The sequence below is a fragment of the Anticarsia gemmatalis genome, chromosome 3 (genome assembly GCF_050436995.1).
Source record: "Anticarsia gemmatalis isolate Benzon Research Colony breed Stoneville strain chromosome 3, ilAntGemm2 primary, whole genome shotgun sequence".
Classification (NCBI taxonomy): Eukaryota; Metazoa; Arthropoda; class Insecta; order Lepidoptera; family Erebidae; genus Anticarsia; species Anticarsia gemmatalis.
In genome coordinates, this window is record NC_134747.1 from 1,488,267 (window position 1) to 1,508,425 (window position 20,159).

Here is a 20,159-nt window from a genome sequence, read left to right on the forward strand (position 1 = left end):
TTGTTTTTTGGTACAATATGTTTGTTAGCTATGAAAAGCACTTTATTTGACACAGTCTTTTGATTTTGTTCGTTTAAGGTAAGTATAAGAGACTTCATATATTTCAAATTCAATCAAAATCAAATCATTTATTCATATAGGTCAAATGCTGACACTTATGATAGTCAATGATACAGAGAGTGAATTTACCGCCAGTTCGGAAGGTAGGGCCAATGAGAAGAGCTGGCAAGAAACTCCAGGCCACTCTTTTTAAAACAATAATTTACTTATTTTTCTTAAGGACATACAACAAAAAGTCCCCAACCCGCACTTAGCTAGCGTGGTGAACTCAACTAACCTAACTCCTCCTACGTTTGGAGAGGGCCCTTGCTCAGCAGTGGGACAGTTTTGTCACATTTGTGGAATAAAAACCGATTACATGTATGACACGACAAACCTACAATTATTCATTCCCTACGTCAGAATACGGCCTAGATATAATTAAGCGTCAGTTACCTAGTCATTGACCTGTGCCTATCCTCTGTTAAACGTAAATATTGGAATATTTTTTATAAACCACAATAAATAATAATATTCTAATGCAACTGGTCTTAAACGCGATTGAAAATTAAAAGTTAGGTATCATTTTAATTTTCAATCGCGTTTAAGACCCGCTGTATTATTAAATTATGTATACAAGTCTTACAAGTGCCGAGAGTTCCAAATCATAATAAATAAATCTGACAAATTAAACCAACCAACCTTTTCTTCTACATAACCAAAAAAGTAGCAGTATGTAAAGCTTAGAAGCTACATCGAACGAAAAGTCGGGCAACAAAAAAGGTATCTAAACTCTAACCGCGTTGGAGATCTATCTAGCAATTTTAGTATAACAACTAAAAGTATATACATGCAAAATGAAGTAATCTTACACGAGAAGAAACTTGCCAAATAGTACACGAACCAAAAATAGACGGTAAACCAAAAGTGTTCTCGTTTATTTTCAATTCCATTCACTTTCCTTCTCCCTTGTAATATAAAGTTCAATCTAGATAAAACCTAGGGTTTCGGCACGGCACTTAATTTGTTCTAGAGTCGAGCTACAAGGGATCGAGTGAGCTCGCTTGGGACGAAGAGGAACGGTGAGTAGGCTAGCTATGATGTATTGCTGTAAATATGACAGTAAAATATAAAAAATACTACCCTTCTGATACGAGTGTAACCAACTAAAAGAAATAGTATAACTGTAGTTACAAGAAATATAGAAGAATTAAACTAGACTTTTAACAGGCATAATTGAAACCCCAAAGTCAATAGAATTGCTTGTAAACAAACTATAACTTTTCAAATCGAAGGCAGAATTTACATAAGTAGACACCTTATTTGAGACTGAAGAGATTACTCAACAAAGAGCACAATTTCTAAAAAAGCAAAACACTTTTTCCAACAAAAGCAAATCTTATTCCACAAGGCAAAAACTCCCTTATCAATACCTAATACAAAGAAAAAACAAAAATGATTTAAAGATTACAATATAACAAATAAAACCCACTCTATTGGAATCAAAACAAACCTGTTCACGTTCTAGATGCCGTCAAAGCCTTTCCACGAGGATCCCCTACAACAAGGAACATTTGAGAACATCCCCTTCCCACCTGTTGCCGGGCACGTGGTACCTCCCTGGAGACCCCTAATTATTACGTGTTTATAAACACACGCCTACATCCGTAATCTTTAATTGGAATGATATAATATGTAATGGAAAAATTCTACTTTATTTGTGACTGCCCGGGACTTTCTTTGCGTGGAAAGATTTCCCAGACAAAGGTATCATGTGACAATCTATGCTGTAAACTATAGTATAATTATATCTATTACTATTAGTATGTTTGCTTTAGTTTTTCTCAACCCGCACTTGACCAGCGTAGTGGACTCAAAGCCTAGCCTCATAACGAGAGGAGACACTTGCAGCAGTGGGACAATAACAGGTAAATTTATGCATATTATTTATTTAATGGTAACAGACATTCATATTTTTAACTCAGATATATTTACTAGTTTCTGTACGCAACCACGTCCGCGTGAAAAGATTTTCAGAGGTAAAAAATCTACAGATTTTTAAACTATCTGTTTGTCAATTTTCTTTAAACCTATTTAAGATAATTACATTAGATAGTGACAAACAAACATCCATCTATTCTAACATTACCTCATAAAAACAGCAGCATATAACGTCCTACGTGATTCTCAGAATTGATCTTGAAGACTTACAATATTGATACAATTCTTTGTATTTTATTATCGAAGTCCTTTGCAAGATTACGGTCAGGTTGTCTGGAAGAGATTTCTATACAGTCACAATAAGACTGAATGTTTTTTATGTTATATAACGCCACGTGTACAATGTAAGGCGATATTTTGTTTTGAACAAGATTTTTTATTTATTAACACGATTATTTAATACATTTATGAGGGCATTCAAAGTCCCCAACCCTTGGCCAGCGTGGTGGACTCAAGGCCTAACCCGTCCCTCGTTCAGGAGGAGACGCTTGCCCGGCTGTGGGGCAGTAACAAGTTATTAAAAAAATCAATATAACAATCTAAACTGAAAACTTAAATTCAGAAAAGCTTTTCACAAAAGCTTAATAATTGTCGGACATTCTTCATATCGAAATAGTATACTTATAAAATTCTTCAACACAAGCTGCGTTTTGGTCAAAAGCTAGCTCATAATTCATTTATTAATTACATCGACCGAGATTCAAAGTACCAATTACCGTTCACAATAACACAACAAGGATCCGTTTACCGTCGAAAATATTTACGGTTCAAAACTGGTTCAAACCAGATGGAACCGGTAACTTGCATTGATTTTTCCGGTTCGGACATATGTACATGTGTAGAGTAACTTTTACCGGAACTATTAAGTAGCTCTCTCTATGTGTTTACGTGTATTTTATTATACGGTATATTTGCTTGAGGTCAAGGGGTTATTTTAAATGTTGTATCAATTCACTTCAAGTATACTTGTAAAGCTGTATTACAGGAGATATTTGTTGAGGTTAAGTCGATTCGTTTCCTTAAGAGCGGCAACCGACATCGAAACACGCCATAATGTAAAACATCGTGTGTCTGTTTCGATAAACACTAAAACTACCGAAGGATATTCAAGGAAATACCTATGGTTCTGCGTACACTACGGTTTTTTGGTACAAAAACCACTTCTTCGAATATTTTTCCCAACTGAACTGGTAATTTGAAATTACGTAAATGGCCCTTTATTAGTGGGTAGTAACAACCAAGAATTTGTTGAGACAACCATAAACACAGACAAACAAGCGCGTATGTTTGAAAGCCAAAAAAATACACAATTACATAGAACACGGAGATAAAACGTGTAAAAAATACAATTACCTTTTTTACACAACAGCTAAACACAATTTGATGAGACTCAGCGGAATGTGAGGAAAAAATTACAAACGTAGTAATCTTAAGATTACGATACTAAAATAATATAAAAATTATTCATGTTGTTGAAAATAACCAAAATATGTGAGCAATAACCTTAGTAAATGAGTAAATGCAGACCCACAGACGGGGAAAAGATTGATGCAATGGAATTAATTTTTAAGATGTATGACGAACGATCTTGCTTATAAAAGCAACAATTTAAGCTGTGGAATGCTAAAGCGTTGAATATTTAGAGAAATAGCGAGTTTTTAATTGTATCTATTTAGGAAATAGAGCTTTTAGAAATGATTTCAGCTGAAATAATGTTTTCAGAACTACTTTTCCTGATGTTCATAATGATACTACAAGATTTGATAAGGATGAAGCTGTACATGACATGCAGCATTTTTTTAGTAAAATAATGATGGTATTACAAAGATTTATAGGACAAATAACAGTAGTATGATTGCTCAACCTCTCTTATCGTCTACCGACCGGACAATGCAACTGGCTATGAAGTACAAACGCCTTATTAAAAAACTATACACCTGTATGTGAAGCTGACAGTTATGCATACTATATAGAAAAAAATACGCCCTTTTCTTATAGTGGTGGGCCAAAGAACGCCACTTGCTAAGATCTCGAGGATACAGACTTCTTTTACTTCAATCACATGCAAACATTTCGTCATACTGAAAGTGATATGAAACTTATTAAAGAAAGAATCAAGATCAAAGCTAAATAAACAAAAACACCCTACACACTAAGCAATAATAGTGTTGTTGCAAGTGTATTCGATTCGATGCAGACGCGCTTGTTTATTTAATCGATTGCGGCGACATATCGAGAGAGTGCATTGAACTTTATGACGTCGGTCCGGCCGATTGCCTCTCTCTCACGTCACACGAATTCCCCGCACTTATAATTAATACTATTTTTAAACAATCCCTAAATAAGCTGAGGTAAACTGCATTCATAATAATTGGGTTTTTTTAACGAGCTTGCAGCACACCGGCTGCTAAGACTGATATAAAAGCAATCAGAAAATTAGTTGATCTAAGGAAATTCCGTTTGATGTCAGTTTCAAAGACAGGAAATATAAATAGGAAATTAACAATAGAAAAATGCCTCCAGATGCAATCATTTTTTGAAGCATTTTTGAGTTTTTAGTACTAGTTTCTCAAATTGAACTTATTTGAACATATTACCCATTTCAATTACATGATCAACCAAGCAATCATTTCCAAAAGTCAGTAATGGTAAAATGACAGCCTTAGAAACGTGTGAAGACCCTAACCATTACATCAATTATTTAGAATGAGAGGACATAATGGTAATGTACTTGGAAACCAATTAAGGGCCTGTGTAATCAACTAGCGGGTTGTTCTCGGGCTAGAAGGCAAGACAGTCCTTAGATAGCGGGAGAAAGATTTTCTGTTATTTGCGAAACACACACATTTTAATGTTTTGTGGGGAAATGTAGTAATACAACATGGCTTTCTTTGTAGCCTGTATTCAGAAATCAAGTCGTTTAACTAAATTTATAAAATATTTAACCCGAATTAAGCAATAATTTAAGTTACAATACGTTGCAGAAGTGAAATTTATTTTTTACGGCTTCTGCGACTGACTGTTGACTGTCACTGCCTTTTCCCCATACGCAGCTTTACTTATATCTACCTACTAGGGTAGCGTCTATAGCTTTGCCTGTCTTTTTCAGCACAAGTATTCTTTTTTACATTACTAACAACCATTTATAATAAAAAAGGTAGTCCTTGAACCTACTTCTAATATAACGTATAAAGAACCCAGTATCTTTCTAATTTTTTGAAGAACGCACTAGAACAAGATAAGGTCTATTACAAATACTCAATAGTCAATACAAATGTAATCTTATCAATGAAATGCAAACCGAATGATCAAGTAATAACCTAATAACAGGTAGATAACTGAAGCACGTTCATTGAAAATTGTTATAAACTGAGATCTTATATAAATTGTTTTATATCGCTGATGTTTCTAGGCAAAGTGACTATGTACTTCAAGACATTTGTATAATGTAGACTTATCGTTCAATTTTTCTAATAGAATTTGTTTAGTCGATTGGAAAATCAGACGCTGAGAATTATGCTATCTATCTTCTTTTGTATTTGTAGTTTTTTTTAAAGACAACTCCCGTACTAAGAACTGTTCTTGTTCCGGGGCGACTTTTACAAACATACAAACAACGGACATAAAGTACAACGAAACCCGAAACAATTATTTGTAGATCGTACAAATAATAATTGTTCCGTATGGGAATCGAATTCTCGACCTCCCGACGTATTGGTAGCGGAGTGAGCGTGTATTAAAATAGAATCCATACGTGCATATTGATATTATATTATTTTATGTTTTAAGACGCAGTCTAAAGAAACAGCAGCGTCTGTACATAAGTACAGTTAACTAGTAAATCAATCTGCATTTCTAAAAGCGTGCTTGTCATAGTTAGACGCCAAAACTTGATAGACAACTACAGTGACAAAATATTCAGACTCTTGGCACCCATTAGCATCCCGCCACGGTTCCAACACCTTAATACGTTAAGAATTCTTGAATGATACGCTAAAAGATCTTGTCATTATGAGTTTCTAGTTTCCTATCTCCAAATTAAGTTTATTGGTTTAAGCTCTGAATACTGCGCAAAATGTCCCACAAAAGTCAAACTTAAAACCGGATCTTTAAAGTTTAAAATTGAATTAGCTACCGTGTTTTGCTATAACAATTCTTTTTTGCAATCTAAAAATATTCGACACTGGCTTCTAGGTGGATTACTGAGATACACTCTGCGGTTATAAAACAGAGAAGCATTCCAAACTAGCTTTTAAGATGATGGTTATACGGTTTATGATAATTTTAATGTTGATTCTCAGAAATTGCGACGAGTTTTCCAACGTTTGTTGACGTGCCAAGATTAGAAGCAACGTGGTTGTACGAAAATAGCCATTCGACATGATTTTGCATTTAAAAATAAAAGTAAACATGTTTTTGGGGACTATACTTATGTTGTATTTGGATAAAGACACAGTATTTAGAGTCCTAATCGCATTGATCGTAGCTTTTTATTCACGATCGAGTTGTTTTGATATTTAGTTCTCCTTTTTTGTCCCACGTTTTACGTTACAACTTAGTTTTTTGTTCTGTTCATGTGATGTTTGTTTTTCTGTTCTGAAATATACATCACAATACAGGCATGCTTGATACATTGAACACGAATATGAGCAAGAATATGATGTATGATTACGTAGAAGACGTGTTAGTTCGATACAAGGTAGTGTGTAGCTTTAGGCTTTAGTATGTTTTAGTAAATTTGTGTTGTGATTTTAGAGTAATAATTTTGATATTGTTATTCGGTGGTAGCTTGAAATATAACGTTGGAAGTTTATGTTAAAAAGTTATGAAAACAATAAAATCATTTGCATGACTCTTCCTGATCTAGAATTATATAAAATATGGTACATGGCAGGATGCTAATCCAGGCTCATTTTCCATTTAAGATGAGAAGAATAAAAATCACTGTCGGGAAGAACTGAAAAGCTCCTTTTGTAATCTAATGAGTCCTGGAGATATACAGAAAGACCTCGGAATTACCAGTCACACTACAGATTGGATCGCCGAAGACCTTAATTTTCATTCAAATTATACTGTGGTTAATATGATTAAGAATTCAGATTCAAGAGGTGTTATTCTAAGCTACTAAATGCGTAGTATGTTTTGTAACATACTTGCCGAACCACTTTTAGTTTGCTTTCGCATGCTCTGACTCACACAATTTTCAATAAAAACAGGGGATTTTTGTATTACTTAAATATCAATCCAGATCATATTTGCATATTTATTGTGTACAAAGTCTATCAAAATAACATTTTGGAGGGGATATTGCCAAAATAAGTTTGGAAAGTCTGTATCGCCAGACATTTATGCAAAATACGTGCACTTTGGTTTTACCAAAAATACTGGATTATTTATAATGTATATCTTAACATCTTTATCTTATAATAACTAAGGATATGCGTTGCAAGACAGTCGTAAGTAACTTTATATGAACAATATAATTTTTGCCCATTTTCAGGAAGCAGCTATTTAAATTTACCTTGGCACCGATGAGAAATGAAATTATACCTGGTAAAATGATTGAATTGTTCACTGACACTGTAATTATTCCTCACTTCAAAACAAAAAACTGCAAGTACAAAACAATTGAACAACTGCAACAACCAGCTGCATTGTAACAAAGCGATTCTTACATTTAAAAGCCATTAATTAATCCAAGGCTGTCACGATTTCAACGAATCGAAGGGTTGGTCAACGTGCAGCTGTGACGCACGGACAACCCTCGCTCACCTTCATAACTCGAGGAAAACCCACACACCCCGCAGACGAAAACAATCCTTAATCTTACAATTACAAAGTTTAATTTACAACAACATCCTGTAGCTAATGAATTCTTGCGGTCAATTATATGAACGATACAGTGTTGTGACTAAGAATTTATAAGGCTTTTGCAAACTCGAGATCGTTCTAAATTGCGTTTTAAGAAGCACGAGAGTTTCGTGTTTCAAATTCGTGTGTATGGACTTTGATCTTAAGGAAAATACGCACTTTCGGACCCTAGTTTGAAGAAGAAACTTGATCAAATCATATACTAGTTTCTGTTCGCTTTTTTGTCCTAATGGAAAGGTTTTCTGAAATTCAAAATGTCTTAGGTGATAACTCATACTAAGTATAGCCTATTTGTGTGCCAAATCTCGTCTAAATCTAATTAGAAGTTTTAACGAAAAATATAAACAAACATCCATTCATGGTCACACACTTTCATCTTTATAATATGAAGTTTAGAATAATAATACAGTCTTTATCGATTTTATTTATAAATCTCATAGTTATGTAAAATGTACCTTTCTATTTTTATACATTGTATAAAAATATCGGATTCGTCACAGTACGGAAACTTAGCCGGCTTAGTGACGTACGCACTTGATAATATTTATATAATTATATAATAAGTTGTAACATATCATATCTTAACTAATAGATATGGATGTGACACATCTAGTAAAGGAACAATAATTAAAATTCAATTATAAAATCTAATTCATTCGTATTATGTAACTTTAGATAAATTACTAATAAAACGACGCAGAACGAGATAACTAGTAATATCTTAGCAATTTTTCTACGAGCTTCTTGTAATTTAAATTTAGGGTTATAGATAAGTGTCGGGTAATCTACCGATAGATAAATTAACAAATTATTTATGAAAAAAATATTTTTTTTCTGTTATAAGTTAATCAATACTTAACCAGTAGTGCTAAAACCGGCCTACCACCGTACCAAAAAGCAGCTAAAATTCGAAGCAATCACACATGCTATATGCTACCGTAAAAAATAGCATGTTGAAACTAACATGCTTACAATTAATAGCATGCTTTTTCGCCTCACGTCAATTAGTGAATTAACAAGCGAAAAGTATTGAGTTTCATGTCTGTAAATACATTCTTAATTAAACCGCTGTAATGCCTATTAGCTATTATAAGCGAGATGTTATTGTTGTGTTTTATAACTTGCTACCACCAAGGACTAAGAATTATAAGAAATTACACTGAACATTTTGTCGAACATAATACTTTAGTAGCTCGATTCTGTACTACTATTGACTTCCGACAACCGGCTGGGTATCGAGAAATTGACAACACAAGAATCTGTTTAGCGCCTCTACCGGGCTCTGTAAGAACTATTTTTGCAGTACATTTCAAATGTCAAACTCTCGATACTCGACAGTACATACTATACAGAATTGCGCTACAATTGTAGCTAGTTTTAATTCAGACAAATATAAAGCTTACTTTCGCAAGTCTTTGATAATATACCTACATTTTTGAAATTTTAATTATAATATCAAGATAAAAGGTCTTGTGACAATACGAATGGCATAATTGGCTAATTCGCTACCTTATTTTCAGGCAGTTATATATGTTTAGTCTTATTTGAAGTAATTATTATGTTGCATCTGTGTCTACTGTCTACACAGTTGCAGTTCTATTTGCTGACCGTAATAACCGTGGTAATAATCACATGATTCAATATTTGTACTAAATTGAGATGTAGCCCTAATGGGACTCATTCTTTAAGGCTAACTTTTACGTGTAAAGAAATGACAACTAGTATCAAATCCTGATCCAGAAAATCTCTGAAATGATAGCTTTTCTTATTTCTTATTAACTTTATCTGACCAGTAGTTGTTCTATCGACAATTTCAATAGCCTATTCTATTCCTACTCTTCTATAAATAAGTTAATTTTATCAATTTCTATGGACACTCACAAGTAATCATTGGAAATAGTCAAGAAGTCGTCTCAAAAATCTGAGAGGGAGCGACCAAAAGATCTGAATATTTTTTAAAAATGAACAATAAGCTCAGAAAGTGCTGTGTTTAATTGTTCATATTTCTGTCCGGCCAACATCTCGTGGCGCCAATTAATCGTGTCGTTCCCAATCAAACGCATTCGTTTAGTTGCACTTGCGTACACGCACTTAACAGACGCGTGGGACTGGCATTTCAAACATCCGTCTGGGTCAACTGTGAATTAAACCGACTGACAAGTTATTGTATGTAATAGTTCTGTTGACTTTGTACGGTTTTAATATGCAAGAATTGCATTAGATTTAATGGTTCAAAAGTAGAATTTGGCTTCGTTTTAAGCTTAAATAAAATATCCGAAAGTTAAGCGAAAAGATGATTTTACAAAAGTCTATTACGTTTTTTGATAAATTTGGCAACCATAATGTCAAATAAACTATAGTTTATTATGAGCATTGGTATTGTGAAAAGCTCAAACTTAAGCCCAATATGCACACGAATCGGACGGACATTTTTTATGTCCACCACTACAATTACTGCTACCATTTCAGCTATTTTGCCCAAGATCCAAAAAAAAATCTTTAATATTTACAGGCATCATAGTCCAGAACCACCTTAATCACAATACTGATTTCCCCAGAACCACAGTCGATCTTTGCCCACTGCAACCTAGTTTAAGTACAGTCCTCAAATACAAATGCACTATAACAAATGAGACTTGCCCTGTAGTTTTCCTCGTGCAATTTTCAGATACAAAGATTCCACTGTAACCTGATTAGTTGCATATGAGTGTGTGACCGCGGCTTTACGTCACACATGATCTATTTATTATATATTCGGGGCAAGGTGAGGTTATGTAATGTTTACTTTACTAGTAATACTTAATTGTTGACTTCTTTATTAACTCTTGGTGGTTTGAGATCAATTTTTGCGATATTTTTCCTTATTGGCGCTGCATTTGACTTGCCTTTTCACCCATTTTTCTTATTTTCGTGATTTATTGTCCCTAAATTAATCATGTTTTTACTGATTGTAGCTATTAGTCTTATTCTTTATCGTGTAATATTTTGTCTATTTTGAAGTTGTGAACTGAAGATGTCAATAAAACTTTCAGCGTATCGTAATTTATTTTAAAATATTTCTGAACAGATTTCACTAACTAACCCTATATGAAAAGTAATACATAACGTATGTTACACTAAAAGATTTCGTCAGCGTCCATGTACCGAATGATTTATTACACGAACGTACTCACACAGTTGTCACAATGAATACTAATTATTATCCGTCCAAGATTTTTATCTCTCATTCTAAAACCCATAAAATATATTTACGATACTGCGATTGTCGTACTGATAACTAAGAATTTATGGTACAGTCAGAATCAAAGTTCGCTTGAATTTTTTCAAATTTTCAGCATCGTCTTACTAGTACATTAAATAATTAACTGGTATAGTTAAATATGATGAAGGATTATCCGCAGAACTCCATTTACTTCTATTTAATAAAGGATAACTATAACAACAACAATTTATGTACCGCTAACGAGTCCCTGAAGATTTTTGCCATTTATTCAAAATTATTACGCGTCTGGCAAGCAAACTTTAGGCTCTTTTATAAAGTATACGCTATAGGTCTAGAAATTTCTTTAATGTGTTGTTCTAAAACATATTATGTATCTAACCATACTATAACAGTATATACAGATGAACAGATTTCCCGGTAACCATGTAATCGTATCGTATCGGGACGGATCACGTATGTACTCCCTCGAGGGTTTTGCGGTGGCATTTGAAACTGCTAAAACATATTGCTTGTATTATATTCTGTATAAAAGGGATTAAGTGTTTCGCACCTATAATATAATTAATCTTTGATATTAAAGCATCGTTGTTTGGCAAAATATACGAAGTTACTGTGTCAAAAAACCAATAAAATTATTTAGTTCGTTGTAGTAGTAACGTGAAAGGTCGTAATATCGTGTGTAAAAATCGAATTATTTACTGTCTTGCTTATAAACGTCGTGTAAGATGTATAGGGTTTTGTCTTTTTCCCTCATATGCAGTTATAAATCTTATTGAAAGTGACAAAACACTGTATGGCAAATCAGAGCTTAAAGGTAAATTTTTAAAGATATTTAAAGTGAAAGTAAATAGAAAAACGGCAAGCTGATGAATCAGATATTATTTATCTTGATATCAATGGAACACTAACTTCTTCTTATCGTATAGTTAGTGTTATATCTAAATATAAAATAAACTTACTTCATGAGTAATGTTTAACAATAAGACTTTCCAAGGGACATTTTCTAACGAATCAATCAATTCAAGTACCACAGCTGATTCAAATTTTATTGCATGAAGTGGGCACGTGAGAGTTCTTGAAGTAGAAAATATATCAATTTGACCGATAAACGTTGTTTTTCCTTAGTTAATATTTAGTAGAACAATTGTATTATATTTATACCTTATTTTTACCATAAAATAGTCATATTCGATAACCGGAAAGCCTTTAGTGGAGATGCGATTTCAAAAAGGGCACGTCTTTTAGCCTTGTGTTAATATGCCCTTTTCCAAATTACATCTTACTCATACTACTTGCCTATAAATGCAAGTGTCTTAAGCCCGGTTTCTGAGGCACATTTAGCGGTAATTTATCTATTCAAACTGACATTTTTCTACGAGCTTCCACGCCATTGAATAGATAAACTACCGCTAAATATTTTTAACACATTTTCCACTGGGATATTTTAAAACGCGGACCAAGTAGCGAAAGTAAGTTTCGAATGAAATCGCAATCGCTTATTCAGTTAGTACTAGTATGTAGTAAAACAAGGTGTAATTTCCAAAAATAGAATAATTTCAATGAGCCTGTTCAAGTACGTGTCGAGTTATATTTAACTCAGCAACTTTCGTATTGCATGATATTCACACGATGCAGGCGTGATGAAGGACATACATGTAGCGTTTTGTTGCTTTACTTGCTACTTTTACTTTTTATCAGCTTTATTGTTACTGTATGGTTAACCTGTAATAAAACAGATTAATTATATATGGACAGCTGTTTTACAATTACTATAGAATATTATTAAACGTGTTTTGAGCTATAGAGGCGAAATGAAATACCAGCAATAAAAAAAAAAGATTTTGGTGAAATTACTGATTTTGTCGATTTCGTAAAGTACAATCAAATCTCTAATCATATCTAGAGCCCACCAGGGCAGTAGGTACTTAATACCTACTTATCAGATTTCAATAGTTATCAAATAATTTCAATATTTCATATCAGCCACGAAAGAAACCCGCGTGCCTGTATTATTCGCAAATCTAGTTCACGACTGTTTACACACATTAGCTCGTGAAACAAGAGCCACACAGTATGTAATAGTTAGCGTAAACAGACGCGATATAAAATGACATAACACGCTAATACGTGCAGTTTCCTGTGTGTGGCGCTACTTACAGCGACGGTGTTACATTGACTTTAACAAACGTATTTGAAATTTTACATGAACGATATACCTCTATAGATAGATAGATTTCTTTGTAGATTTTGTTCTATCGCTCTTTTTGCGTGATTTTTTTATCTATTACTAACTTAGCTAATATTCAACAAATTCAGTGAAGGCGTTTGGCCATAGATAAATACTGCAGTTATCAACTTACGGTCAATATCGATTAAATCTGTTTCTTAATAACACCATCAATAAATTCGTGAAAAAACAAATGTGACTGTCATTTTTACTTTACCCCTAAACTTTGGCTGTTATTTTGATTAAGAAACTGGCCGTAAGCAAGAAAACTCGGGTAAAAGGAATTACATTATCTATTAAATACACTTTAGGTGAACAAAAATACTAAATACTGTAGGAAATTAATTACTGTCTTTTGTGAACAAATAATATAATAGAAAGACACCATTATATCAAGCCTGTCACAAACAGTGTCAGACCCTAATCACTATTTGTTGCTTGAAGAAATATATCTGCGTTACATTATTATATTTTATCCAAAAAGAAAACTGATATTTGTACCGGACGAAGATCATGATTTGTACTATACGAGCATGTTAATGCAGTTTTCAATATTGAAACCATTACTGAGTATTTTTTATATTATTTTGGGTACAGACAGCCAGAGATTTTGTCGCCCTCCGCGGCATAATGGATAAGCTGGTCGCTTTGCCACTATCATTGCGTTAAGTATGCGCGGTAAGTCGTGGGTTCGATTCCCACACAGGATAATTTATTTGCGCGATCCACGAATAGTTGTTTCGGGTCTAGTTGTGCTTCGTGTCCGTTGTTTGTAACAGTCTCTGCGACACTAGAGCAATTTATTAGTGTGGGAGATGTCGTTTTAACGAAAAAAAGATTCGGATGATTTGACAATCTTATAGTATTTGATAGAAGCAGACGTTTTTGACTGAGAATAGAACGAAGGTCATTGTTCTGAGACAATGTTTAATAGACACGTTAGAAATAAATAGCGTTCATCTAATCGTCGTTTGCACACTAATGAGCTTGGATCACGAAAATTACACGATACTGTTCAACTGACGAGGTTTGAATGGGGATTACAGATGACAAAAATGAACTTTTGGATGGCTTGGGAGGGAAATGGGGGGTAAACAAGTGTAATGAATTTACTTTCAGTTAAGGAGGAGGAACATTGACTCTTCAAATTGTGCGTGATTCTGTGCAAGTTTCGAGAATCAGAATTATAAGGGTTGTTATTTTTTTTTATAGAGCTAACTAATAAAATCTTTATAAAAATTAGAAGTTCTATTTTTTCATTACTATATCCCAAACTCTGCAAGGTATAAAAAGCCTATTCCGATTTAGGTTTTCCCTAGTTATTTTTGTAATATTGACAACATTGACGCGCATGCTTAATCATCAGAAATCCTAATTAAATCTAGATCCATTCCTGTTATTAAATCTCCATCTACGTCAATTTACGTTTGTTTACTACGAATTTTAATATAAAGCGTAAAACCCCGCTTATCATGGGGCCATACAAAAATAGACCCACTAACCACATTGTTTAAGTGACTCAACGTTTCCTTGCCACGCGATTCTTTACACAATAACATGGACCCATATGTTAATTAAGGCGATTTTTGCATTGACCATGTGTGGATGCAAATGTTATGACGCGCGACGATTCTTGCGAAATTAGTAACGTATTATCCTTTATATGACGTCACGCGTCGCAAGGACACAAGACCCTATGGTTTAGGTACAAAGTACGGGGTGTCGACCTGAATATTTATGAATAAGTCTGAAATGGACAAGATTGGTTGACTCACGGTCAAGTTTTCTTCAAATTTGATATAAATTTATAACGTAATTTTTGCTTTCATTTTCCTCAAGTTTCGCGAAGATCTTCGATATACTAATCTCTTGTAAATCTCGTGTCTTCAAAGATTATGAAAATACACAGTACACGGACTTTATTTACAACTGGAGCCAAAACAACTTCGTGTGTCAAAAAACTGCTTCGAGTGCTTCTTAACATTTTTACACATCAACATTGATACGTTTAACATAGAAAACATGAACTACAAGAATATTACGTAATTTACGTAAACAAAGTTATTATTGTTTTTATATTACCGGTTGTCACTTACGACGTTATGAAATCGATGGACATAGATTTTTATAATCCAAGACATTAATAATGTCGTAAGCGACTAGTCGACTAATCTAGATAAAGATATACGAAATATTAGGCGAAAATACATAGAAATACTAGAAAACCAGGTCATTTTATCAAACAGATGTACAGAATACAGAATAAGATTGCATTGGGCCTTGTGTATAAATATACAGTATGTTTACTTTCTGATAACATGTAATGAACTTGTCAACTGCAGTTACATGCAACTATGGCGTAAACAAACAACCATTAAATATAACACGATCAACTTTTTTTATTGCCGGCAAATAACGAGACATGTGATCGAGAAAACGATCCATCTAGAAAATTGTTTTATACACATATTTTACGTCTAATAGAAAAATCTTATTATTCATGACTTTTTTATCGTTACAAAGTATGTCAGCGTTAGTAATTAATACAAGGAAAATATGTCGAAAATGTACTAAATCACAAACATAATACGGGCGGGATCATAATTCAGTTGTAATTGAGGACATCGATAAAACCATAATTATGTGAAATAACTTACAAGACTTGGATGCACGATAAACACCACTGCGTAAGTCCAAATAGTTTATACACTTCACAAAATGTTCTGGAATAAAATCCATTCACGAGTAAGCGACAAATGCATGCAGTCTCATCGGTGGCGAAACGTAAACTGAACACAAAGTAGGAATGAGGTAAACACCATTATATAAATTTAATTGGAGATAATTGCGCGAAACCGCAGCTGTGTGACGTAGGAGATGCCATTACCGGGCGTTGTACGGCGTTTTTCTTAGAAGTGGTCGGTGGGCACGGCTCTCCTTGCCATTCATCTCAATTACGATAATGCAAAGTAATATCGGCCCAGGGAACAACTTAATCTTGAGACCAGATAGAAACTACATTATTTCGGGAAACGTTTCCTTGAAAAACATCCCGGCTACAAGAAACAATTAAAAGTCCCCTCCCATTCGTAATGCATCATCTCTTCCCCGGGGGATGTCATCAAAAATGCATTAGTGTGATGCAAGGAGAATATGAATAAGTTAAATAAAAATGATACGGCATGTCCTTCTATCTCTTAAAATTTCGGGTCTCATATTTTAATATCTCATTTTGAGATTAAGAATAATACTACCTTAATCTTGTATTCCAGAAAATTCAACAAAAGACTCAAGAAAATCACAATTAAACGTGCCTCAATTAAGTCAGGCTTCCGAGATTAACGTATTAATCGGCTAAATCGAAGAGCTATTAGCTCGCGTGAGTGGTTGGAAGGCAATGTTCTTCTTAATTTATTCTCTTATTCTTGGTATGCACGCGATGTCGGCTCTCATGGTCGATAAGTTGTGTGATTAAGTCCCGCACTGACATTTCTGCGGAACTTATTACGATGAGGATATCATGGAAATCAGTGTTTTCTATTGCTTTATTTAATTCTGCAGTTGCAGGTGTGTTACAACAGTTGGCTAGTTATATTAGGTCTTTGCCACCGCGTATATTGCTGTGTAATGGCAATTGGCACGGCTCCAGCATACAACGAACTGTTAGTTAGAATTCTTTGATAGAATAACTGAATAAGAAACACATTCAACTACGAACCAGACATCAGAAAATACAAGACTGGGAAGAATTCAGACAGAAAAAACGCAAAAGATGAACAAAATTAATAAAGTAGGAAGTAAGTATAATGTGAAACAGCTGTCGATGCTACAAAAACACTTGTACGATGGAAATGTGAATGAGTTCCTACTACTGTAGCAGTTCACACAATTACCAAGGCGATGTGGTGTAAGACAATGCGTGAGCAGCATCAATATGCAGGAACTGGTATCGACTGACCAAACAATACTAGTTTTAGCACTCATTGTTTGCAAGTTTATAAGGTTTTCTTTTTCACACGGAACGGTGACGATAGAGTAATATCAATCAAACTGACAATATAAGACATAAAGAAACCTACTCTCCTGTCTATCTAGATATTATCTACTTCATAAGGGGAGTTGGTTTTTGATTTAAACAAGTGTTAGTTGTCCAGAATGTTCAGATAAGGCCGTATTTTGGATACATCTCTACCAAAATCTGAAAATTGTACTCTTAAATGACTTATTCAGTATAAATAACATTTAGCAGGCAAATAAATTTTGTACTGGTCGAAGAACTTCTTCTGGCGAGCTACTTCTACAACACAAAGAATAAGGCAGATAGCCTGAAGCATAACCTAGTAATCAATACGCTTACAAAGTTCCCAAGACACAAAATTAGTTCTTAAGTGCGAGAGCTAACAGCGTTTTTTCTAGACCTCCATTTTCTTTTTCCATTAGAGATTTTTCTTGTAGAAACTTCTTTACTCGGAAACGTTAATTAAATTGTTCTCCTTGTCTAGATAAATGTTTGGAGTAGATAAAAACGAATCGCTAGTCGCCACTGTTATTAAACTGTACTTTCTATGTGAAATTCTTAGAAGAAATCTTTAAACCTGTAGTTGTTGTAATATTTTTTTCCTGTTTCTAGACTTTTAGACTAAAGGAGCACAACTCTATAGTAAACGTCATGAGTTAACAATAAAATAGAGTTTTTTTTTCTGTAACTTGTGACCAGTATACCCAGAATAAAAGCAGGCAGAAAGAATTTATCATCGCTTTTCAATATATTCTACCCTGTTAACTATTCCACTGTTGGACTTACATCTGCCATATATCTCTCTCTTCTATGCTGTGAATCCCATATGGTAGTAGTGTCAGCTTTCCTGATCTTTCACCTCCACTCCCTCTATCCTGAACATCGCCTCCGGAAGTCTCACACTCACATACGTCTTTTTGCACTATAGTTCCGAAGCTCAAAGACACTTATGGCAACTTAAAAAATTAAATTACTATGGTCACTTAAAAACTCGGATATAAAACAATCTGCTACATAACCAAGAGATAACTTCAGGGTATTGTAAGCTTGTTTACAAATACCTGACAATGTAAGACTTATCAATTACAATAACCCACGCTATCCATGTGTGTGTGTTATGTAATACTGCAGTAATGTGCATGTGTACCTCGCTCGTGCTATAAGGAACGTGGTACACTGTTCTAGAATAAGGAAATTATGCCTAAGGTTAACAACCTGTACTCGTATTATGTTTAATTAGAGTGAATCAGTTGTTATTGCATATTGAAGATGAGTGATTATAGCCATTCTGAAGCGATAGTGTTATATTATCTTTTTACTCTTATTCTTGTTTGTAACTAAATGTTACTGATAATCCTTTATGAATTGACATACCTAGACTACGTTTTACCCTACAGTGCAAAAGAGGATTGTGTATAAGGCCTAAGTCAGTTATGTAATAAAGTATTTTTGCAAGTCATCCATATTTTTACATATGTTTTCACAAGGACAGAGATATTTTTGCAAGTATGATAATCGTTATTTATTTTTTATAAAGAAATCATTTGTGTAGCTATCTGTTGCATACGTAGTTCCATGTTATGTCACGAATATGTATATATTTATCGCTTTATCGTCACATAATTAAAATATACAACAAATTATTTTATTGATTATTATTCATCCAATTAATGCTGCAGTGTCAGTAAAGTATCAACGAGAGAAGACTATCATATATTTTTAGATAATCATGGGCCCAGATGATCCCTTTCGTCTGTGCAAGCTAACATTAGATCTAAATATTTTTTTATACATATTATATTATTACATGTAAAAATCACCTACCTACCCCAGAAAACAATTGACTAGCTAAAATGGCTTTTGGGACTAGAAAAAACGTATTTAATACAAAAATCAACATGTTACATAAGGAAAAAAGTCTTTCGTATATAAATACCTACATAAGTGCTATCTTTCGAATCACTACAGTCATGTTTGTCCGTCCCAAACATTCGAAGCGTGTTTATTTGTTCACAAATGTAATTAGACGAACAGTCAACAGCGGCCAGTTAATAGTTGAACTCATTAATCAGCGCAAAGTCCAACATATTGAAGCCAACAAATCATTTCTGCTCAATTGATCTTTTATCTGTATTGTTTCCAATTCGTATTTTGTTTAGTGCGATAGCTTTTGAATTAACTTATAATTGCCTAGATTGAATATGCCTAAATCGTCATCATCATTGGCCTGTGTCCGTCTATTGCAGATGAATCAGGTATTAGTCAATTATGCCTAAAACTGCATTTCGAAGTGACTCATTCTGATGATTTTAAGAAGTCAGAACGATTTCAATCTAGTTTACTATCAATCCTCTTCAGAGTCTATGATCACTTATTTATGTGCCTGAGACAAATTTTGAGCTTTTAAATCTTATTAAATACATTTACAGTAAAATTACTATAGTAAAATTAACTGCTAGACGCCTAAACTATTCTTAGTTTAGTTAACTATTTATTCAGTTTTAGAAGGTTTAAAAATGATGATGTTCAAAACACTCGGATGCCACAATCAATCAACATGTAAACTATATTTCTAGTCTACTTCTACTTTCTACTCACAGTGCCGTGAAGATAAATGTATGAGCGTCCATTACCTGCAACAAAAACAATACAATATTAACATTATTATAAGTCACATGTTGGGCGCCAGCCAGGGTTAGGAATAACAATAGACGCCAATATTTAATCTAGGAATCCTCTCTATGCGTTTATCGGAAGACAAGAACAAGAAGGAACTTTAA

General features: G+C 33.8%; 1 protein-coding gene across 4 annotated transcripts in view; it reads right to left on the reverse strand.

Moving 5' to 3' along the window:
- Positions 1 to 20,159, reverse strand: part of LOC142987179 (uncharacterized) — a 74,320-nt gene that overhangs the window by 24,446 nt on the left and 29,715 nt on the right. For 3 of the 4 annotated variants that reach the window (XM_076135761.1, XM_076135758.1, XM_076135760.1), the window contains exon 1: positions 16,019 to 16,169. The exons of the other annotated variant lie outside the window; for it this stretch is intronic. In XM_076135761.1, coding sequence (XP_075991876.1) covers positions 16,019 to 16,100 — 82 coding nt within the window. In that variant the 5' untranslated portion in view covers positions 16,101 to 16,169. Of the gene's footprint in view, positions 1 to 16,018; positions 16,170 to 20,159 lie in introns of those variants that run through there. 4 annotated transcript variants of the gene reach the window in all.